This window comes from Rhinichthys klamathensis, unplaced genomic scaffold (assembly GCF_029890125.1).
Source record: "Rhinichthys klamathensis goyatoka isolate OS25496 unplaced genomic scaffold, OSU_Roscu_1.1 h1tg000178l_1, whole genome shotgun sequence".
NCBI lineage: Eukaryota > Metazoa > Chordata > Actinopteri > Cypriniformes > Leuciscidae > Rhinichthys > Rhinichthys klamathensis.
The window spans coordinates 1,209,022-1,233,920 of NW_026606707.1; the positions used below are offsets into that span (position 1 = coordinate 1,209,022).

General features: G+C 39.1%; 1 protein-coding gene across 5 annotated transcripts in view; it reads left to right on the plus strand.

Annotated features, from left to right (window-relative positions):
- st3gal3b (ST3 beta-galactoside alpha-2,3-sialyltransferase 3b) overlaps window positions 1–18,690 on the plus strand; it is a 60,127-nt gene extending 41,437 nt beyond the window's left edge. For all 5 annotated transcript variants that reach the window (XM_056260789.1, XM_056260790.1, XM_056260791.1 and 2 more), the window contains 3 exons: window positions 9,291–9,437; window positions 13,617–13,763; window positions 18,239–18,690. In XM_056260789.1, the coding sequence (XP_056116764.1) occupies window positions 9,291–9,437; window positions 13,617–13,763; window positions 18,239–18,328 (384 nt within the window). In that variant the 3' untranslated portion in view covers window positions 18,329–18,690. The remainder of the gene's footprint in view (window positions 1–9,290; window positions 9,438–13,616; window positions 13,764–18,238) is intronic.
- Window positions 18,691–24,899: the final 6,209 nt, after the last annotated feature.

Here is a 24,899-nt window from a genome sequence, read left to right on the forward strand (position 1 = left end):
TCCCTTATTATTTCAGCCTTACATGGTAAGAGCAAGGCAAAAGTGTGTCACTTATCAGACACTCCTTCAGGCTCCCGCTTTTGGCATTTATTGAAGGTACTTTCCGTGTGTCGGCGTGTTGCATAGCATTGCCAGTTGTATAATAGTTGCCCGTTGTATCTTGTGGTTTAGTTTGTAGTAGCTTTATTTGTATGTAACTCTGGGAGTACACACTGTTGTGTGCATGACTATCTTTGTTGATGCCTGTGGAGAGCGTGCCTTTGTTTACTCACGAACCCTTAAGGAAAGGTGACTCATGGCACTTTTGCGAAATTTTAAAGGGATAGTTCACCCCAAAAAAATGTGTCATAATTTACTCATCCTAGGGAATTTAAAAACAATCCTTGACAGTCTTTTTAATATAAAGAGGACCAAAGTGAAAGAGGACCAAAAAAAAAAGCAAAAAGCAGCATAAATACTACTAATAAAAAGTACTGATATGGCTTGTTCACTATATTAAAGTCAATAGCATTGTGTGAGAAATGGACTGACATTTGTTGCTGTTGCCTGAAATTGTTGGAATCTGCCCTACCTGGCGTTCATGAGCGAAATAGCGATGACTTATTCATGAACGAGTCATTCTTTGCATTCTTTGCAATTAATCCGTTGATCCAATTCACAAAACTGCTCTAAATAAGTCATTCATTGATTTAACAGCCCACTAGAAGGGAAGATTATCAGGGAATAATGATGCATAGTGAATGATAATCAGGGAATAATAGTGCTTTCTTTTTGAAGCTTGAAACAGGCTTCATTAAACCTTTCATTATTTGTCACTTTTTATTATTGAGAGTCAGCACTTTTGATCTCTTTGTAGCTTGATTGCAAGTCAGCATTTCCAAGCTCTTTGTAGTGGTGTTTTTGTAAAAGCATGTCTGTTTTTAGAGTTTGATGCAGGTGTTGTCTCTCCATTTGACCTAATGGGGCAGCAAGCCAGGGGTTAACAAGGGGACATGTGGTTGTTTGCTTCTGAACATGCCAACAACCAGGCTTTCATCAGCCAAACAGTCACTATGTCTCTGTACTACATTTGAGGCAGTCAAAATGTACCAGACCTTTTAACCAGTCCTTTGGCATGCTTAGGGCATAGTGTCAGTCTCTGATGACATACCAATGGACCAACCACTGGCCAGCAGCCATATCACCCTGTAGCCCAAGACTGGTTGCCCACTGAAGCTAAGCAGGGCTGAGCCTGGTTAGTACCTGGATGGGAGACCTTCTGAGAAAACCAGGTTGCTGCTGGAAGAGGTGTTAGTGAGGCCAGCAGGGGGCGCTCACCCTGTGGTCTGTGTGGGTCATAACGCCCCAGTGTAGTGACGGGGACACTATACTGTAAATTGAGCACCGTCCTTCGGATGAGACGTTAAACCGAGGTCCTGACTCTCTGTGGTCACAAAAAATCCCAGGATGTCTTTCGCGGCATCCTGGCCAAATTTGCCCAGTGGCCTCTGTCCTTCATGGCCTCCTAATCATCCCCATATATATATACCAATTGGCTTCATCACTCTGTCTCCTCTCCACCAGTAAGCTGGTGTGTGGTGGGCGTTCTGGCGCAAAATGGCTGCCGTCGCATCATCCAGGTGGATGCTGCACATTGGTGGTGGTTGAGGAGATTCCCCCCTTCTATGTGAAGCGCTTTGAGTGTCCAGAAAAGCGCTATATAAATGTGATGAATTATTAATTATTATTATTTGCAAACCATTTAATAATCACTGTCTCTAATCCGATTGGCTGACTTTTTGCAGTCTACCTGGAACTAAGTTGACTTTGCATAATATCTTTAATCCTGCTAAATGGCTGCTTGTAGTTTTGTATGAGGAACTTTGTTACCATGTTAACTCTACAAACACAACTGTATATTCTGCTTTTCTTTCTGAATTGCAACCAGTGCTTTAATGCTTTTTGACAAGCACAAACTAGGGCTATATTGGGTCTTAAGACAAGACCCGTTCTTAAATGGCACATAATGATGAAATAAACTTTGATTGTTCAGTTTACATATCAGTTAGATGGTCTGACAGTAATGTGGATACAACCTTATGCTTTGCTTATACTTTTTTGATTTTCCTTCTACTAACACGCTTTTTCCAAAGCCTGAGTGATGTCAGATGACCCATTTGTCCTGTTTGCTTCCTTGAAGAGTGAAGATGCATACACTGGATGACCCAAGGGAAGTCTGTAAAGCAGAAAGTCACAGCTCTCGAGGCAAAGAAAGGTCAGAACAAGGACAAAGGCGACAAAAAAAAAGAGCAAATAGCTGAGATTCTTGCTCACAAAAGGAGTGTCATCTGAGTATCCTATAGAGTTTGGATTCCTGACCCGGTCAAGAGCAACGGGATCTAGATTTCACGAACCTGACCTGCTCTGGATGAGTGCTCCACGAAATGTGCACATTTCTGCTGGGGCCCTCAGAGTAAACCTTCAGAGCTTTATATACAAACTGAAGTTCATATGAATCACTCAGAGCCTGGGGTGAAATGGTTTGCCAGTGCAGGTTTACACTTCTTATCAGGCTTCAGCTCTGACTGGTGGTATAAATTTGCATGTTGATATGTCACGGCCTAGCTGCAGTTGCAAATTTGTCATCCCCCTGATATGTTTATAGGCATTCAGAGCATGGCAACTAGAGCAGCAGGAACAACATCTGTCTGACAGCGTGCCTGAGCCTCTAGAAGACAGGCTTTGATTGCAGCTCAGTCGGCTAGAGCACACACCATAAAAAAGATCATTTCACTTTAACGGTGTACCTCCCAAGTTTATTGACCTTTTAAATATAACCCTAAAGATAAACAGGAAACTTTTTCAAAATAGCGTGTTTTCCTCTGCTTGAACCGTGTGTGTGTGCAGTATCTTGAGATACGGAGAGAAAGGATTGTGATTATTTGTAAGAGAACAGCTACATTTTTCATATTACAAAGGAACCCTTGGCTATTTTTATTCTTGGAGCACCTGTGGGAATGGGCCATTGACAACCTGTTTGCCCCTCTGTGACCAGATTAGATTTCCTTGCGCGTCATTTTTGAAAGGAAGTCCTGGTGCAGGCGTTTCTCATCGAATCTGACCATGTCAAGTGTAAACCTGATAAAAGCTATACTTGAGGATTTCCCCCTTTTTAAAGAAGCAAGCATTAAATTACACGGATACAGTTTCTTATCCGTTAGGAATGCAGAGGAAGTTTTCTGCACGGTAACTCTCCTTGCGACAGTTTTGCTGGTGAAAATCTAAGTTGTGTATACCTTCTATACAACCTGATCTAGAGTACTTTCCATGCTGTGTTGTTAAGTAAAAGTTGTTTTTGTTAATTGAAATAAATCTGAAATAAAATATAAATATTAGTTCATTTGTACTAAACTAATTTGAATAAAACAAAGTTACACTTTATTTTAAGAGTTACAGTTAGGGTTTTGGTTTAGGTACTTGTAATTATGCATAATTTACTGTTGTTACTACATGTACTTACTATTGTAATGTGTAATTACGTCACCTTAAAATAAAGTGTTACCAAAATAAATATTAGCTTTAAAAATAAGGTTAAATTAAAAAATAGAAATAAAACTCATAAAAATGCAAAAGCACATAACAAAAATTACTAAAACTTAAAGTAAATCTAAATATAAAAATAAAAAGCAAATTTAAAATATTTGTAAACACTGTAAAAGTATATAAATAATTATAAACTGACTCTTTCCATAGTGGGTGATGTTCAGTCTACATCTACTGTATTTAAAGGATCGTGAAATATCACAATCACAATATGTTTAATATCAGGGGAAATATCACAATCACAGTTTAATATCAAGGGGAAACTCTTTTTTTTCTTTTTCGGACTATTTTCTTGCGGTTTTTAAAAACTGTACTGTAAATTGACCTGTGCTGCTGAAATAGGGTTTTTCATTACACCCCAGCACTGCCTCCCCAAATTTGATTCCACCCAGCTGAGCCCTGAAAACGCCAGATTTCTCTTCTCATTGTGCATTAACTTTTTGGCTTGCAGCTTCTTTATAATGAAGTTTGGCGTTTATATTTGTTGCCTTTCCCCACTATCCACGTTTGCATAACACTGAAGAAATCAGAAGTGTTTACACTGATGTCAAAGGAGAACATATCAAATACCTTTCTTACTGCATTTCGCACTTCAATGCAAATATCAACTACCACATACCTGTACTCCTTCCTGAAATTTAAGATCTTAAATGCAAATTTGTCAAGCACTAAATGTAATTTTGTGTTTTGACAAACATTAAATGTAATTTCCATGATTATGTTCAATCAGGAAAAATGTTTAAATGTCTCAAACTTTAAAAGAGTGCATGTACTGTATAACTTCCATGGCTCTTTAGAAACCAATCATGAGATCTACATTTTTATTCTTTTGACAAGCTTTTTTAGGCAAGTCAGTATGAAATTAAAATTCAGTTTTCTACATGGATGTTATTGATCGTTATTGTGAACATATCTTCCATGCATAGGTTTCTTTTTAGTATTATTATTTCTTCTGACCTTGTAATTATTAATGAAAATGTCATATCGGTGAAATTACAGACCTTTCTCTGGTGACGTATGCAGAACTTCTCTGATTGGCTAGAACCAAGTCACTGTCCTCCATTTTTTTTTTCTGTTTAATTTGGATGTACGTCACAATCGTGATGGGAATAACAGCGTTATCTTTTTCAGTAACGAGTAATCAAACGAATGACTATTTCCCCCGTTACAACGCCGTTACCGTTACTGACAATAAAATGCAGCGTTACTATAATTGAGCTCACTGAAGCGATTTTCATCTGAGTAGGCTATCTCTCAGTCATAGGACCTGCAAAGTTTTTTTCTGATGTGTGTGTGTGTGTGCGTGAGGAGCCGGACTGGACAAAAGCGAAGCGAATGCCGCGAGAGTGCTCAACAGTGCGCGAGAGAAACCGAGTGTGTCCGAGAGCGCGCTCGAAAGTGCACGAGAGAGACCGCGGGTGTCCGAGCATTATAGTTTGTTTATAAATAAATTACACATTTCAGCATTAGATTAATCTCTAACACGCCTAGACTTTGGCTTAAATAACATCTGATGATGACATTCTCTGTAGGTTATAAAAATAAAACCCAAAAATATTATATATTTTTTTATTATTATTATTATCCAACCTGGAGTCTCCAGAAGTGCTAGGTGTCAGGATCTGAGAGACTTAGGTTAGGTAAAGAATCCTAATAAAAATGCCCCCACTTAATAAGAATCACAAGCTGAAGTGTACTAAAATACATGAAGACTGTTTTTTATAGGCTTCATAGACAGACAGATTGAGAGGGACTCTTGAAGGACCAGCACCACATCCTCGTGTACCACTGTTTGAAGAATTCATCTTCCAGAATCTGCCAGTAAGTTTTGGGCGTTCAATTTTAGTTCATTTTTAGACCATCTCCTACCCTGAAGTCCGTTTTGCAGAGATTAACTAAAAATGAACTCCCAAAACTTACTGGTAGATTCTGGAAGATGAATTCTTCAAACAGTGGTACAAGAGGATGTGGTGCTGGTCCTTCAAGAGTCACTCTCAATCTGTCTGTCTATAAAGCCTATGTCTCTCACATTGTCCCGCAGCAACATTAAAATAGTGTAGATTAGTGTATAATGTTTTATAATAATAATTTATTCTATTTAGTGTCCATTTCATTCATTTAACATATTTAATATTGGGGGCATCCAAGTTATTTGACACATTTGAACTTTTTTTTAAAAGTAACTAACAATAACTAATTACTTTTTTTAAGTAACATGCCCAACACTGGTCACAATACGGGCGGAAAGATATCCAGCTATGTCCGTTTCATCACGGCTTGTCATAAAAATACCAATAGGAAAACCTGATCTAGATATTAGGCTTATTTTACATGTTAAATGCTGTAATAGAATTTCAGGCTCTCCACTCCTGATTCGTCAATGCTACATTTTTTTTTTTGCTCCACTTGTGTTCCTGGGAAGATTTTTCTCACCGCACATCTGCAGTCAGGAACAGGTTTTCCCAGCCACCGCTGAATGTTCACCCTGACCTCTCGTTTCCAGCGGCTGACGGAGAGAGAGGTCGGCGATGTGGCCTGTGATTTTTATGGAGTGATTTAACACTCGGCGGCCATGCTGGAAGCTTGTTAAGGGCGTGCTGGAGCTGCGTTCGGGAATTGAGAGGCCTCTTTCACCTGCTGCTTTATTGGATAGATCAGTTACAGGGGCCGTCCTGTTTGACGAGAGTGTGGCGGTTGTTAAAGTTCCTGCAGTGCAGACCACTTGTGGTTTGGAGAGGTGATCAATCAGGGTATCTCACTCACTTTTTCTTTCTCTGCACTCCTGGCTGCGATTCCCTGGAATGCCAATGAGAGGTCTGGAGTAAAGCCAGGCGGAACCAATGTAGATGATGTCAACAATGGAGCTATGTTTAGAATGACCTTGTCTAGCTTTGGTGGGATTGTAATGCAAACCAGAATCAGGCTGGTGCAGTCCTTTTGAAAACAGTTGGCAATAAGAAATTTTTCAAATTTTACATTTCATACATTCCACAATAATGGTGTCACGCCGTGTTGCAAGAAGACACACGATGAGGAAGATAAGGTATAAAAGGCACAGTCTTTAAAGGGATAGTTCACCCAAACATTTTTAAATTAGCCCATGATTTACTCGCCCTCAAGTCATCCTAGGTGTATATGACATTCTTCTTTCGGACGAATACAGTCGGAGTTATATAAAAAAATGTCCTGGCTCTTCCAAGCTTTATAATGGCAGTGAATGGCTGTTTCTTTTTTGAAGTGCATCTATCCATCAGAAAAGTGCTCCACACGGCTCTGGGGGATAATAAAGGCCTTCTGAAGCGAAGCGATGAGTTTGTGTAAGAAAAATATCCTTTTTTTTTATATATCAATGAGGTACATTTACATTTATACACTTTTATCCGTAATGTCTTTGCACTCAAGGTACTCTACAGTTCAAATGTTTGGGGTCTGTAAGATTTTTTTTTATGTTTTTGAGGGGGAAAAGAAAGTCTCGTCTGCACTCCAAAGCTTTATTTATTCAATCAAATACACAGTAAAAACAGTAATATTGTGAAATATTACAACAATTTAAAATGACTGTTTTCACTTTAATGTACTTTAAAATGTATAAGTATTCATTTCGTTCAAACAAAATAAAATCTTATTGGCCCCTAACTTTTGAATGGTAGTGTGCATATATCTATATATTTCCCATGATCTCTACATTGTTATCCCCATGCATACACACAGCCTAGCCCTGTTTGAGCTACAGGAAACCTATTCATGGTTTATATAAAGGCTAACACCATTCACTTCATTAATTACTAATCTTTTATTTAACCTGTTTAACTAGTCTTGTTCTAGACTAACTCTTGGGTTGGGCTTTTTCAGATGCTTTGATTAAATCTTACTGTGCACTTTTTTTAGTTGATATTTTCCAGTACTGTTTCCAACTGTACAGATACTGTATGAGTACAGATATTTAAATAGCATTACTTATATTTCTTTCTGTTTAGCACTACTTTTACTCATTATCGCTATAACTATTATAAAATGTTATGAAATGCATTGAGGGTTTTTTGTTTTGATTTGTTTTTAAAATTTAGCTGTGACAACGGCAGTCGTTTATTTGGCTAACCGTTGTTCTTCAAGCCACTGTATGTCTAGTAAACATTTCATGTTTTATTGTCCCACTGAACACAAGTCGAGTGTTTGCCTGGCACGTTTAAAAACTGCTGATAAAAGTCACATTCCTCAACACGCCTGGCTGAGAATATTAGTGCTGGCAGCCTTTAGTACTTGATATTTAATGAATATATGAATAGTGAATGAATAGACCAGCAGAACAATACAGTGTTCAGTGTTGTTTGAAAGGATTTATAGTAAGCTGTACCTAAGCTTCTGTAGACACTCAATAATTTTGATGAAAGATTGATCCTAGTTTTAATGTTATTATGTACCGTTGTACGAGTATTCTCATTTGTTTCCATAGCATGTTGGTTATGTAAGTTACAAGAGTAACTCTTTCGAGAAGGAAACTATCTTACCATATTTGTTAGATGCCCGATCCAGTGGAAGGAATGTCAAAGCTTACAGAGACATCCTCACTTGTGCTAAGTGATTTTAAAAGAATCAATCAGGGACTTCCTGTTTTATTTCTTCTTCAAACAACCTATCACTCTTACACCAAACACTACTGGCGTCGGATGCCAGCACATTTCCCACGTATTTGCTCATATTCTGTTTCGGATACGGTTACATTCTGGATGGAGGCATAGTTCACCCTGGCAAGATATGTACTTTACTCTGGATGTCGGTGGTTTCCTAGATATGCACCGGTTCTGAATTCATGATTTTATTGTTGTTGTCGAGTTTTTCCCCTGTTTACACCTGCTTGTGGTTTCATCATTCCCCATAATTTCTGCTTCTGTTCAGCAAAACCGTACTGTTGACAGAAGAGATGATGTTTTCTTGCCATGGCTTGTTGTGGGCGCGGGGGCCTCCAAAACGGCTTCAAAGCCGTTCGTTCGGCTCAATAGCTGCTCCTATTGTTGGGCTATATCAAAGGCAGTCTGCTTATTTGAACAGGTGACTCCCATTAAGTCCGATGACCTGGCTGGCTGTTTGCCAGCAGTGCTGCCGTGGCTTCGCAGAGCTCGTCTTGTCAGAACTCTTAATACCTGATGATCACAGTGCCAGGTCGCAGATTTAATAATTGCTGAGCTATGGCACTCTGCAGGTCTCCTGAGTAATTGTTATGGGAGAAGCTGGGGGCCGTTGCTCACCGAACGCTCGTGGAGGTCAGGATTTCATTTGTCCACTTCCTGTGGGCTCGCCCAACTGGGCGGCTTGCTTCACTTTTAATGAAAACCGTCTACTCGTAAGTCATCAGTATGCAGTGATGGCACCTTATAGGCTTTGTGCCTGAACTCATGATTATGGAAGAGATGATTTCTTCACTTCTGCTGTAAGATGAAACAAAAATGTTCCATACATTTTTCATGATGCATTTGGTGATCAAACTTGGATGTGCTGTCTCATTTGACCATATCATAATTCCTCTCTCTCTCTCTCTCTCTCTCTCTCTCTCTCTCTCTCTCTCTCTCTCTCTCTCTCTCTCTCTCTCTCTCTCTCTCTCTCTCTCTCTCTCTCTCTCTCTCTCTCTCTCTCTCTCCTCTCTCTCTCTCTCTCTCTCTCTCTCTCTCTCTCTGTCTCTCTGTCTCTCTCTGTTGTTTTTTTTTCTTTAGCAGGGAACAGAGGGCTTCTGGAAGTCTGTAGCGCACTATGTGCCCCGGGATCCCTCTGAGATACGGATCCTCAACCCCTTCTTCATACAAGAAGCTTCCTTCCAGTTTATTGGCCTTCCACAGAACAATGGCCTCATGGGTAAAGGGGTAGGCAACATGCTCATTAAGTTTCGGTACTTTTCATAACATTGTTTACATTAAACTCATTGAATGCAAGAGGATTTGACTCTGCTAAAACCAGTAGCTCTTCGAAAGGAACTGTTGGACTGCTCCAGTTTATTGAACTAAAATGGCAGGCAATGCCTTTAGTCAATCTTACGTTAATAGGGGTCACAGGAAGCCTTAGACACGTGTTTCCTCAATTAGCCTGTAATTATTATAAAGATCACCATAGGTCAAAGGCAGCTTAACTAATCCAATGGGTGGGGAGAGCTAATGCCATTTATTTAGCCGAAACCTGGACAAAGCTATGTTTAAACCTTATTATCCAGTGCTAAACATTAAACATTTTAAATCTCAAAATAATACAGCAGGAGTTAAATAAATTAAAAAATGTATGAATCACAATTGACATAGCAAACTGAATCCAGACTTGCAGATTATCCTTATCCAATAATCACAAACAACTGAAATTCAATTTCATTGAAATTCAGTGATTCAAAGAGGTGGGAACCTTGTACAGTTGTGGTCAGAATTATTGCCACCCCTAGTAAATATGATCAAAGATGGCTGTAAATATAAATCTGCATTGTTTATCCTTTTGATATTTCATACAAAAAAAAAATCACAAAAATCCAGCCTTTCACTGAAGCAAAAGTGTGGGGAAAATTACATTGTGAAATAATTTTTCTCTCTAAAAGACATTGGCCACAATTAGAATGTTTTATGAGTAAAATATCTCTGAAGTATATTCCCATTAATATTAATTTTTTTAGCACACTAGGGTGACTAGGAACATGAAATTGTCTAGATGTGACGACTTGTTTCTCATGAGTATAAATCATAGACTGTAAAAAATAGGGTATAAATATTAGGAAACACAAGGCCCATATTCCCTTAATCATCCATCACAATGAGTAAAACCAAAGAATATAGTTTGTATGTGCAGCAAAAGATTGTTGAGCTTCACAAAACAGAAAGTGGTAAGAAAAGTAAGAAAATAGCCAAAGCATTGAAATTCCCCATTTCCACCATCAGGGCAATAATTAGAAAGTTCCAATCAACCAAAGATGTTACAAATCTGCCTGGAAGAGGACATGTGTCTATATCGTCCTAATGCACGGTGAGCAGGAGAGTTTGAGTGGCCAAAGACTCTCCAAGGATCACAGCTGGAGAATTGCAGTGGTTAGTTGAGTCTTGGGGTCAGGAAGCCTTAAAAAAACAGCACCTTAAGTACATCACATGTTGTTTGGGAGGGTTTCAAGAAAAATCCTCCTCGCACATCCAAAAACAAATTCCAGCATATTCAGTTCTCAGACACGACTGGAACTTCAAAAGGTACCTGGTTCTAAGATCAGATGAAAATAAAAAAGAGCTTTTTGGCAGCAAACACACTAAATTGGTTTGTTGCAAACGGGTATAAAAAGTACCCCATGCCCACGGTTAAATGCTGGATCTGTAATGTTGTGGGCCGATTTTTTTGCTGGAGGTCCTGGACATCTTGTTCAGATACATGGTATCATGGATTCTAGCCAATATACCAACAGATAAAAAATCTCTGCTAGAAATCTTATAATGGGGCTTGGTTGGATTTTCCATCAGGACAACGATCCAGAACAAACATCAAAATCAACACAAAAATGTGTGACTGAGCACAAAATGAAGCTTCTGCCATGGCTGTCCCATTCCCCTGACCTGAACCCTATAGAAAATGAGTGGGCTGAACTGAAGAGAAGCAGCGCCAACATGGATCTGGGAATCTGCAGGATCTGGAGAGGAATGGTCTCTGATCTTTTGTCAGGTGTTCTCCAAACTTATCAGGCATTATAGGAGAAAACTCGGAGCTGTTATCTTGGCAAAAGGAGGTTGAAAAAAGTATTTAATGAAAGGGTGCCAATAATTATGGGCAACGTGTTTTGGAAAAATTTCATAATGTGATTTACCCCCACTTCAATTTGTTTACTTCAATAAAAGGTTGGACTTTTGTGAATTTTTTTAATGAAAGATCTGAAGGATCTTTCATCATATTTACCAGGGGTGACAATAATTCTGACCACAACTGTATATAATTTGGCTTGTTAAATTCTACTATAAAAATTTGTCATGAATGCTGTGACCACACTTAGAACACCCCACCCCATTAGCAAACATATTTTATTGAGACATGGGTGTTGGGTGTGCAGAAGCCCAAGGGGAGGACTCTGAATCAGCACTGTCAAAAAAAAGAAGTGTGTGTGTGCCTCAGATCTCAAACATGGACTGTAACAACGAGTACTTGCCTACTAAGAGCTCATTAACAACACACTTTACTTTCAGTCCCAGGAAATTGGACTTGAGAAAGTGGATCAATGCCACTAGCATCATAGCTTGATGAAGCTCTCAGCCATCCCATCATGGCATGAGTACAGACAAGGGTCTGTGTGTGAGCTTGGCCACCTCCTGAAAACTCAAACCTGCTCTCAATGGTGGTGGAACATGTGCAGTGCACATGGAGCAGAGCCCAGGCCCCAAAGGTTTGTGTAGGTAGGGGGGCAGCGCAGAAGGGAAGCTGTCCCATACGGTACTGATCAAGGTGGGATACATTTTTACACAGCCTCCCCCCTTGAGCACTCCAAACACCCACCTGCTTAAGGCTGCATACACTGACACGATCTTAATACTAATCGTGTGTGTGTGTGTTTGTGAACCAGACCCCAGGCCACTGTAAGCTAATGATTTAGAATGGTTGACTCCCCCAGGGATATGAGGAAGTGAAGGTCTGCCTCCTCAAATTGGCCTGTGTCAGGGGTGGGGGTCTGTTTAAGCAAATTGTTAATCACACGCAGCTCAAGATGAGTTAACAACTGCAGACCAGAACTAAGCCAGAACTTCTTCTGGCACAATGCGATCTAGACCTTGAGGAAGAACTGGACCAGAGCAGACCATAGACAGCGATGTTAAATAGATTCAAATACAGCACAGCAAGCATAGTTATTCTGCTTATCAACACACATATACCATATAAATGTCCAGTCAGTTTTCAAATTTTATTTCATTAACCATTCTGATGGATTCAAATGATTTGTTAGACTGATTCATACTGATACCTTCTGAGTTCATGAGTCTTTTTAACTGATTCATTAACAGAACCTGCTTTCATGGTTTTTATGTAACTCTGTAAAATGTTAAAAGAGTGCTTTATGTACGGAATAACGTACATCCAGCCGGTTGTTATCGCTGAATAAACTCTGACAAAGTGATCAGGACCCCGACACGAAGCGGAAAGGGGTCTTGCATTACCCTGAAAGGGTTTATTTTGCGATGACAACCGGCTGGATGTACATTATCCCGCTCATTATACGGCTACTTGCCACATAAGTAAATAATTAGACATTAAATATTGATATGAGGTGAAATATTTTATTAGCTCTTTAAACACAAAGCTTCCTCGGAGAGAGCAGTTGCTAGCAAGTAGCAAGTTCAAACTAGACGGACATTTAAGGGATACGGTATACAGTCGTACCACTTATTACACAGTATTTCACCACATAAATAATTATGGAGATAAGAGAACTGTTTAAAATCTTACCTGTTTGTTATCTTATCCATTACAGTGTACAATTTTTATTTTATTTTTTCTCAAAATGGCAGTAGCTGCATTTGTATGAAACGAGAGAGCGAGTCTGCAATACCGGATGACATAATTAATTAACTGTACACAAAATATTTGAGTTTTAATATTTTAATAGCTCACCAAAAGCAAAACTTCCACGAGGAAAAAACTTTCCTTGCAAGTATAAAGTGCAGAGTCCGCCGACTTCAGTAACCCGGATGAGCCTGTGTTATCAGATTTTACCGGTTGTTATCGGAGAATAACATACCGCTGGATGGAGCGATTGACCAATCAGAATCAAGTATTCCACAGAGCCATGTAACAAAGCATGATAGGATTTAATTTACTATTAAACGAGCAATACATTTTATTTTCTTGTTTCTTATCTAGTCTAACATATAATTTGAATCAATGTTTTGTCATTACTATTCACAAAACAGGCGCAAGATATTGTATTGTGGTTAAGGACATTCGTATTATCTTCTTAGTATCATGCTTAGTACTTGATGGTGAAATTTAAAAATGCTGCTTTATTGTACGTTATCAATTTAAACTTGCATTCTTTTTTTCCATAGAACATTCCAACGTTGGGCACCGTCGCCATAACGATGGCTCTTCATAACTGCGATGAGGTCGCTGTGGCTGGATTTGGCTATGACATGAACACCCCTCATGCACCCTTGCACTACTACGAAACAGTCAAAATGTCTGCCATAAAAGAGGTAACCGTTTTATTTATTTGTTTGTTAAATTGACAAAATGACAAATTAACTTCTAAATTGAAACATTTCTAACTACTGTGGATTTGTTCTTTTTTTTAGACTGAGGTGTTTTAATGCAAAGACATAACATTTTGTAAAGTAAACTGATCAAACAATGGTCTTAACTGAGCTCACAATGTCTGTTTATCTGTTCACTTTATGGAAAATTACAGTGATGTCATTAGCAGAATGTCCTGGGCTACTTGCTGTCCTGTTTCTCTTTTTTTTTTTTCAGATCAGTCCATATGTAGATAACTTTGTTGTTATGTTTTGTAAATTCCTTTTTGCCCACATTTGCCATGGCTGTAAAAGCACACTCATAAAACAGAGCTGTTAACGCACAGTTAGCTCCTGACTGCTCTGGCACCCATCCTTGTCAAATCACAGTCAGGTACCATTCATGCAGAACTCACTCACTTCCTGCTGCCTGTATTCTGTCGGTTTAAGACTTGTGTGCTATGTAATGTCAGCTGAAACAAATGGGATTTATGCTGTTGGCTTTGTATATCTAGTAGCTCACACCTCACACATACTGTAACAGCGTAGGGTATTTGTCTATGTAGGTTTGACATGAGTCTTCATCCCTGCTGTGATGTAAGGGATTCATTACTACAGTACTCTATGACTATTGCTTTCAGTGGTAAATGCCAGGATTACAGTAAAAGGTTGTTTCACCAGTTTGTTGGGGAAAATGTGAAATTTACATTAACGCACTTCAAAAACCTGTGAGGAAATGACTTATAACCTATATAATGTCTCTCTGAGTAGTTTAATCTGTACATAATATATTATGAAAAACTATACATAAACAAACAAACAAAAAACTAACTCTACCATTAAAAACAAGTTTAGGGTCAGTTAGTTTTATTTTTATTTTTGAATGAATGTATTCAGCAAGGACGCATTAAATTGATCAAAAGTAACAGTAAAGTCATAACTAGATTTCTATTTAAAAATAAATGCTTTATATTCATCAAAAAATCCTGCAAGAAATCATGGTTTCCACAAACATATTAAGCTCAAAACTGCTTACAACATTGATAATAATGATAAATGTTTCTTGAGCAGCAAATCAGCATATAATTTGATTTCTGAAGGATCATGTGACACTGAAGACTGGAGTAATGATGCTGAAAATTCAGCTTTGACATCACAGGAATAAATTACACATTACAATTTAAAATAGAAAACAGTTATTTCAAAAAAATCACATGAATTGCGATTGTTCAAATCCGTTTTGAGCTACAGTACATTCATGTGGTTTGAAATCCTATTAAATTGCATTTGATTTCTGACTTTCTCACGGCACTTAAAACATAAACGTCAGACATTGTTAAAGAAAATATGCTGAAAGTCGCTGCAGAAACAAGGTTGTGTTGTTGCAAAGTGCCGGACGAGCAGAATTGACAATATAACAGAGACATGCATTTTGACAGCATGGAATAAAGCCGCGCATACCAGCTTCCTACGGTTCTTCCGCTGCCTTATAAGACGCAGTAGTCCAGCACGACCGCTACTCATTGTCGTGTCATAAATAAGCTAACATCTGTATTGCGAACTCCTCCATGTTTTGGTGGTTGTTGTTTTTTTGGCGTATACCTACCAACGCAACGTCATTGCCATAGAAACCAATGCAAATTTTCCAGAAAACTAAAGAGTGGCATAGGAAACATAAATTGGATCTGAACAGTTGTGTAACACCAATGTGGACAGTCAATCATTTTAGATCAGATTCTAATCGGATACACAAATAATCTTTGGATTTGTACTGACAGTGTGAATGTATACTAAGAGACTTATTTCGATAACTTAAACAAATCCTACCGACCCCAGATGCCGAGAGCTATTTCTTTAAGTATTGAGGCATAAGGAAGAGATTGTTTCAGATTCTCTCTCCCTAAGGCATTTCGGCCTGAGGAGACTCTTAACCCAGCATTCATTTTGGCCTGTGCCCTTTTCTCTCTTTCCGAGAGTGAAACTTTACTCCTGGATCTGCTGGGTTTTTTGTGAATGTGATCCGTCACAAGGGCTGAGCAGTCAGAGACTCTGACGAGAGGCTTTTGGCCTGATATAACGGCCCCAGCAGGCCCAGAACCTCCTGTCAGGGGCAGCTGTGGGGTCGCACCCGTTCGGACCAAGAGCCTCTCACAGGAACCCAAAGCTCTGGTTTCATCCAGCATTGCCAGGCCAGTGGATCCTCTGCTGTGGCGTTCTGCATCTGAAAATCACATTAAATAACAATAGGATATTAAAGGAAAACCAGGGAGGATAGTTTTTACAGGAGTCAATACAGCTCCAGTTCTGATCCCAGACCACACTCAGTCCCTCTCCTGTGACTCAGAGCTCTGTTATTGTTGTAATAAAAGATAGTAGTGGATGTGAAGTGCTGTGGAACTACGAATTAATCTAACTGTTTATCATTTATTGATACTGACCTTCGCTAACCTGCAAATCTGTGAAAAAACAATACTGATCAACAGTTAGCAAATGTCTTTTCAGTATCACTTTAGTTTAGGGTCCAATTCTCACTATTAACTAATTGCTTATTAGCATGCATATTACTAGGATATGTTATTAGTATTTATAAAGCACATATTGATTCCTATTAAAGGTGCAGTATGTCATTTCTCAAAGTCGTTGCTGAACATTGTTGATATTTGAAATCAACACAAACAAACACACCCCTCTCTTTATTGCTCCGCCTCCAAAGCTCACCCTCCAATCCTAACTGCCCTGCTCCGACTCTCCGATTACTGGCATGCGAGGCGGGTGCACTAACATGGATGCTAAACAGTAAACACTGCATTCTCTAGCCAGTCACTAGTAGCTGGCCTTCGTTATGCAAGAGTCTATTTATCGTAGCAGAAGCGCAACAAAAAAATGCCTCATGAAAAATAAAGTGAAGATGATGAATGAACGACAAGGAAGCACAAAAAATGAACATGTATACACAAGAATAAATGCAAACAAGAATTTGTTGTTAGTTGCAACAGCCTCTCCTGTTTTCAGGCCTTCCTGCTCAGCTCTATCCAGCGCTGGAAAGTTTTTCTAATATTAACGCGGTTCCTAAAGCTCTTTCCTGATCATAACCCTTCATTTTTCAGTGTTTGTAATGTCTCTCAGCCATCTCTTTTTCTACAGTCTTTCTTCAAATCTCGCTCTTGCTTGTTCTCTCTCCTCCACCGTCATACACCCCCTAATGCTGAATGGCTACACGTTTGTTGTTGTGTCGGTCCGACCAACTTTCCAACAGTGTTTTTCAAATATCGCTTACCCCACCTTTAATTAGCAGTAATTAGGAGTTTGAGGCAGTAGTTAATAGTTTGTTAATAGTGAGAATTGGATCCTAAACTAAAGTGTGACAGTCTCTAATACAAGTATAGACTAGAGGATCTACATGTTTGGATTTAAATGCAATTTTACAGCAATTGCCCAAAAGACAAAATAAAATGTTTGGGGGCCAGTAATAATAGTGACACAAGACACCCCAAGAGGATACAAGCCTTATTTTTTTTTTGTTTTTTTTTTTATTCCACCGCATGACCTTCTCAAGATTTATTTAAACTATGCGTCACCCTCAGCAAGGTAAAGTCCGAATGATTTCAGGTTATTGTTGTGTGGATTTAGTTCACAGTGTTATAGTGAATGTTCAGTTCACTAATGTAAGCAGCTGCAATTACTTCAAACGAGGCTTTTTAAATTACATTCCTGCATAAATAATAAAAAAATTAATGGCAACAATATTCTATGATGTCACAATTTCTACCAGGCCATATAAGAATAATATCCAATCAATTATACCACTTTAAGAGCACATTCAACAGACTATCAAGGTCATTTTTTACATTTTGGCAAATTGGTGGTTACCTTGTACAATCTAATTTATACGTTTTTCACCTACGCCCCTTTGACAGTAAGGTTTAGGGGTCAACCTTCATGCTTGCATGTTTTAATTAAAATCTGAACATTTTGTACAAATACATTCTAAAATGTAACTTCATAAAAAATGTTTTCTCATGAAATTGGAATGGCGCATTTTACGGAGATAAGAAGGGGGTGGAGCTTAGCAAAAAGAAAAGTTCACAAACAAGAAAAAACTATGATGATTTCACAGGTTGCACATTTATGTCAGTCTCATTGGTTGTTTATCCCATCAATTACAGACAAGATATTCATAAGTGATAATGCCTGAAATGTCATGTACAAGTGAAGTTAAGTGTGATTGGTTGTTTATGATGTGATATGCCCCTTCATATTTGAATGGATGCTTTGCGACCAATTTGAGTTGCTGTATTCACCAAATGTAATGCTAATAGTTCAAATCTTGCTTTGCAAGACTAACATGCTTTGTATAATGAGAATAAAAGGACAGACTGTCCTATCAAGAGTCAGCCACATTCAGTAGGAAATGACACTGCTGTTTGTTTCCCCCACAGTCATGGACTCACAACATCTCAAAGGAAAAGGAGTTTCTTCGCAAGTTGGTGAAGGCCAACATCATCACAGACTTAACCAATGGGATTTGAACCTCCCAAGGTGGGTGCCTTCCTTGGAGGACTTGAAAGCACAGAGTCCTGGGAAACCCTGGACCAGACAACACTGAAGAGCGTAATTTCCGAGGTGGGAGCGATTGCTCAGTTAAGATGCACACGTGCCTTCTTGCCGACAGGCTTCCTCTGAGCGGAACGTTGAAGGGTTCTTCAATATCTCAGAAGTCAATCCTTGTTGGAGTACAGATAGAAGCTAACAGAGACTTTGAGGGGACCAACACAATGTGCTTGAGGAGCAGGTCGAAACATTAACTGATTGTGCCAAATGTACCTCTAACGGAGGAGACGCCCCTCCTCTCCTGCCTGAATGTATTAACGGTGTAAATATCAAAGATTTTTTACAGGCCCCTGCCTTCACACGTGATTCTCCGTCCAGGGCACTCCTGCGTATCCTGCCACAGTGTGTGGAAGGGCAGAGGCAGGTCTTTGATTCAGCCCTTCTTCTGAGCACAGGAGGCTCATTATCTCCTGAATGTGAGCGTATTATGTTACAGCTTCTTTTGTTGAGGAAAGGAGCTCAATATCTAAGTTATTTATTTTGGTGAATAGATGAAGGCTTTTTTTCCCCTTTCTTTTTTGTAAGCCACATTTACAAAATAACTTCTGTTATAAATACACACTACAGTTTACTTGAGGTGGGAGACTGAGTGCCTATTAGGGATGCACAGATACCATATTTTTTTCCAATTTAATTACAAAACCTGAATTGGAATTCCATATTGGCCTGTACCTCACTAGCTTCATAAAAACACAACTTCAATATAATTAAATAAAAAACAGATACATGTATACATATACATATTCTATGCTAGTATTCAAAAGTTTGGGGTCTGTATGAAAAAAAATATTCAGCAAGGATGCATGATATTGATTAAAGGAGGCAGTAAAGACTAAGCTACATAGTTAGATTGTTAAAGGGGTCATAAAATGGTACACGCACTTTTTCAAGTTGATTGTACCGAAATGTGTGTTGGCAGTGCCTGTACACAACCATCCTATAATGATAAAAATCCATCCAGTGTTTTTGTTTTAATCTCCTTATATGTTTTCCCCTGCCTCCAATCGAGCCGTTCGACCGTGTGACGTCACACGGTCGGAAGCCCCTCCCACGATTGTTGATTGACAGCAGCGTTTCAACACAGACCCGCCCTGAGCGAGCTGTCATCATAGTCCGCCATTATTCATACGCTGGAGCAGAATGGCGTCTAAGCGATCGTGGTGTTCTGTTCTTGGGTGTAATAACGAACACAGCAGTGATTTTGATGTTCCTAAATCTGAACCGCAGAAGACGCAGTGGCTGAGTTTTGTTTTCGAAGGGAATATTCCCCACGAGCAACGTCAATGCTTTCATGTTTGCGCGATTCGCGAATCATTTCTCACCAGACTGCTTTATAAACGAGGGTCAGACTCAGTATAAAGCTGGTTTTGCTAAGAAGCTGCTCCTGAATAAAGAATCGCTACCACCTATTCATGTCCCTGCTGCACCTCCAGAAGAAGTGAGTGTAAAGTTTTATTAACCTTTATGTTAATCTTTGCAAATCGCTTGCACGCTTCACGATGAATGCGGCTAAGGTTACACTCAGGGTAACGTTACATTATGGCATGTTTCCTATGTACGACGTTCTCAATGTAATTCATAATCCCACGTTTATAATGAACAACGCGTTATGGTTATTGTGTTATTACAAACTGAGTACGTATACATCAGTAGACGCATAGCGTTCGTACATCTTACTAAGTTACTCTACCCTGCCAGTACACAAAGATAGATCAAAGTGACATTACGTTAACCAACCTTTCAGAAACGTCCTGTTCGAGCCTTAATTGTTTAACTTCTTTTTGGCCGTCATCTTGTCCTGGGTTCGACTCCGCTTCAAACTGATACGGTTGCACAGATGTGTCCTCAGAGACTCCCGCTGCTATTCTCTCTCCAAAATATACCCTCAACTGTTGTCAAGGCAACACTCCACGTGCGTTGTGTCGAAACGCCCGCAGTAAAGAGGGGCGGAGAGTGAAGCTCATTATCATTTAAAGGCATATGTACTGAAACGGCGTGCTGAAAACAGAGCTGTTTTTGACCGGGTAAAATGAGTGTTTTCTTACAATACTAATGAGAATTTTTAATTAAAGTATATTACAAACTTTTCATTTAGACCCTAAAGAATCAAATTAACTTGTATGAAAATGGCATTATATGACCCCTTTAACCTCTTAAGTGTCGCGCCCCCTTTTTTGAATAAACACAAATTAATTATTCATATTTAATATAAAATATATTTTTTTCAAAACCTGGTGGACTCTAAAACTGCAAGAAAATCAAAGCCAAATCTCTGAACAAGTTGCGTTTCAAATTTTAGGTTATCTCAAAAATGAGCTTTCAGTATGATTTTGTTTGGGCACAGTACCAAACTATTTCACTAGGTCACAACCAGACTCCATTACTGCCCATATAAGGGCGCCTCCATTTCCATATGTGTTTTGAGTGATCTGAACCATATATTTCCATTATTTTCATACAATTTTCATACGTAGGCATCCTATTCAGAAGTAGTAAGGGAAGTTTGGCATATTTTGATATGAATTCAACCTCTAATAATCACATAAAAAGAACACGCATGTTCGTTATCATAGGTCGCTGCCACATCACAAATGGTGAATCTATCATTTTTTTCTTTAAATTTAAAACATTTTCAGACCTTTTTTTCTAAAATAATTTAATGGATGTTATCTTTTGAACTATTGGCATGAAAACAAACTGAGGTTTCTACCATTCTTTCATGATTTTCATGTTCATCACTATTTCAAAATAAAGGTCTTAACACGCCTAATGCTACGTTCACACCGGACGCGAATAGCGCGTCAGGCGCGAGTGATTTCAATGTTAAGTCAATGCAAAGACGCGTTACGCGCGTAAAAAATTCCTGCGGCGCGAATGAGGCGTAGAGCGCGGCGCGGTAGACGCGAATACGCCTCATTCGCGCGTTAAGTTCGCGCGAATGGCGTGAATTGAGCGTCTGGCGCGTTAAGCGCGAATGATTTAGTTAGTGCTATTTGTGCATTCACGCGTTTGATGCGAATTCGCGTCTGCCGCCCGAGTTGAAAAATCTGAACTTCTGCGTCAATTCGCGCCGCGTTAACCAATCAGGAGCCTAGCTGCTTGCTGCTGTCACGTGGTGAAGTATCTGGATGCTTCAATAAATTATTTTGTAATATATGACTGTTCTAATGCACAACAAAGCAAATATTTTATCACATAAAACTTGATTTCAATATATGAGACATATTCATTTTGCATTGAATGCTATTTATTCCATATCTAGATTATATGAAATATTATTATAATGTAAAGACAACCAACATATGAGTTCGTGTCTGGACAGTGATGTGTGAGAGAGAGAGAAAAATCACAGGACAGATTAATCACTTTTGGAGGCTGGCTTCATTTATTATCAAAACAAAAATAAATGAAAGATTAGGTGGATGCGGGCGAGGGTGAACCTCGCGCCGGGCTGTAGAGCGCGAGCTCGACAGGCATAGCTAGACCACTCGAGGCTGAGGGCTTATACGGCCTACGCTGTCCTCGTCAGCGTCCTCACCATTAGGTCCACCAAACCTAGCTCCTGGAGCAAATTGTGAAACTCCTGAAACCCTCCGGAGGTTCTGGTGGACCTGAGTACAGCGACGATGTCCCCTACGCAGCTGTTTCTGCTCTCCAGAGCATATACGAGCGGTGACTCTCTCGAATAATGCTAATGCTAATGCTCGATAAACATCTAAAAAGATGGCCGCCAACGGGTTTCGAAACTTTCGCCTCCGACGCGCGTAAATTTCGCTTCGAACTTTTGTTTTTACGCGCGTCAATTTCGCCATTGACACGCGAATTAACACAAGGTGGTCAAGCGTCAAACTAGACGCGGTAGACGCGAATTTGACGCGCTATTCGCGTCCGGTGTGAACGCACAGTTAGGAGTATGAAAATATTCTTGTTGCAAATTGATAGATTACGGCTCTTCTGTAATTTATTTTGAAAATCAAAACACCAAATATGAAAGCTACAAATGATATATAGTTTGTCAATATTAGTTTAGCATAGGATATAACTGTTTTAAATATGTAATTGCTATGGCTACGGTGACACTTAAGGGTTTAATTTAATTTCAAATAAATGCTGTTTCTTTTAAATAGTATTTCACCATATTATTGTTTTTACTGTATTTCTGGTCAAATTAATGCAGATCTGTTGAGCATGAAAGACTTCTTTCAAAAACATTCAATCTTACCGACCCCAACCATCTAGTGCTCTAATCTAACAAACACCCAGTAGCAGAATGCTGTCCTTTTAAACAAAAACACAGACCTCTATACAGATTATGCATAAGAACGGGAACATTAGGACATCTCGGACAGAGTTGGATAATGGGTAATGACTGTTTTCATGAACTTGAAATTAATTACTTACATATCCATCTGTTACTTAGGCTTACATAAAGCTATTGAATGGCTTTAAAGGACTTGGATTATATTGCCGGAAAACTTGCATTAAATAGTTTTTGTCCAAACAGTAACAACCATGGGTACCGCACAATATCGGATTTGGATCTATATCTGATCTGACAAAAAATGTCTGTATCTTTGCAGATACAATCCAGGGGTGCGTTTCCCAAAAGCATCGTCATCAGCGTAGTTCAACAAGTTCTGTGTTTCCCGAAACAATACTTCCAACGAACATTCGCAAACAGCTTCGCAAATTTGTGTGGTTGGAACGACAGCTCGACCTGTGGTTAGAAGCAGTTTCTTGTTTGCAAGACATGTGGACTTAATACATCATTATTTTGAGCCAAATAAGCAATCCGACACTCAGTACAATCTATATCTTTGACTTTTATAGAATACATACAAATGTCATTTACGTCTTTTAGTTTGTCGAGATTTTAAGCACCGTTTTTTTTAAGAGTGCGAACGTGCGCTAGTGAGAACAAGCCTGTGATTGAATCTGGAAATAAAGCTAAATAACTGAGAAAAATAAGAGATAGTCCTCAGATGCCATGTCCGTAATTTATAGCAAAACATCTAGCATTAATTCGGTCTCAAACAGATTCATTAAAATGAGTTATTACTCCACCACCTGCGTGACATCATTAACCGACGTGGTTGAACTACCAATTTGCGACCGTACGGTTTCAGGAAACAGTCATGACTAGCTAGTTGATTTCTTCAACGATGCATCGTACTATGGTAGTTAAGCAGCGAGTTACGTCGTTGTACGGGAAACGCACCCCAGATCGGTGCATAGTTCAGACAGACCTCTAAATCACCTGACGTAATGGTACACTGCCATCCTGAATTCAGACCAATACACCAAGAAGAACTATTGTCTTTTTTAAATACATTTTAAGATTAGAAGAGTCACAGATATTTACAAAAGAGATTGAGTTTGTTTTGTACTTTTTGGGTGGTACGGGCCATTTTAAGGAGTACTGTTTTTATGGTTTTATATTTTGAGCTGTGAGCTTTCAGAGCAAGTGCTGGAAACATGCACTAGCCATCAGAGTTCATCATGTTACACTACACAGCAGAGATGTTCACTACACCTGGTACTCAATTCATCAAGATCCCACAACAGGAAGGAGTCGTCATGTCAACCTCCTGACTGAAAGACATCTTAAAGAGTTCTTTGCCCTTGTAGAATGGTGCATTTACACTGTGCAGTATGCCACCAATCAGCATTATAATGGTGATCATTTGGAGTTAGAAGGAAATACTAAAGTGTTATTGTTTCTTTTATATATATATATAATATAAATATATCTTCAAGTTGTAATAAAATTAATGTGTTGGGCAGTTTTCGCCCTAAATTGAATTTTGGCCCTTTGTGTCTCATCTTTATCTTTCTCTAAGACAGTGCACAAATGTACATTATATTTGAATCACAAATTGAAGGTACGTGGCTCATTATCAGGAAAAGGTTGATGATTTCAAACTTATGCAAGTCAAATAGGAGTATCACCCAGATTTGGTGTGCCTTACAAATAGCAAACCAAAAACAACCCATTGCATTTCTCTTTCAAATATAGCAAGTATCATCACAACATTATTCAACACAAATTGCCCGTAGCTGGAAGTGTGAGAGTAGGCTATGTTATATCCCTGTGATGAACTGGCCATCCATCTAGGGTATACGAGAGGCTGGGATAGGCTCCAGCATCCACATGACCCTACAGTGGTGTCAAATTCACCGTCCTGCAGAGTTTAGGTGCGTTCACGCCATGTCGTAGTTACGCAATTGTCCTCGTAGAGTTCGCAATTAGAGCTTGTAAGAGGGGTTTAATTGCACCACGTGATCGCTGCAGATTAATTTAGCCGTTGATGGTGGTGCCTTAGAAATGCACAATTCCCAGTCTGAGGACATGAACAGCTCCAAATATAACGTTTTTTATTAATTCTATAACGGGTTAAAAAAAGAGACTAAAAAAAACTACATGGTAGGTAATTTACACCACCGTTCAAACGTTCAGTTAGAGGTTGTTGTTTTTTTCATGTTCACTTT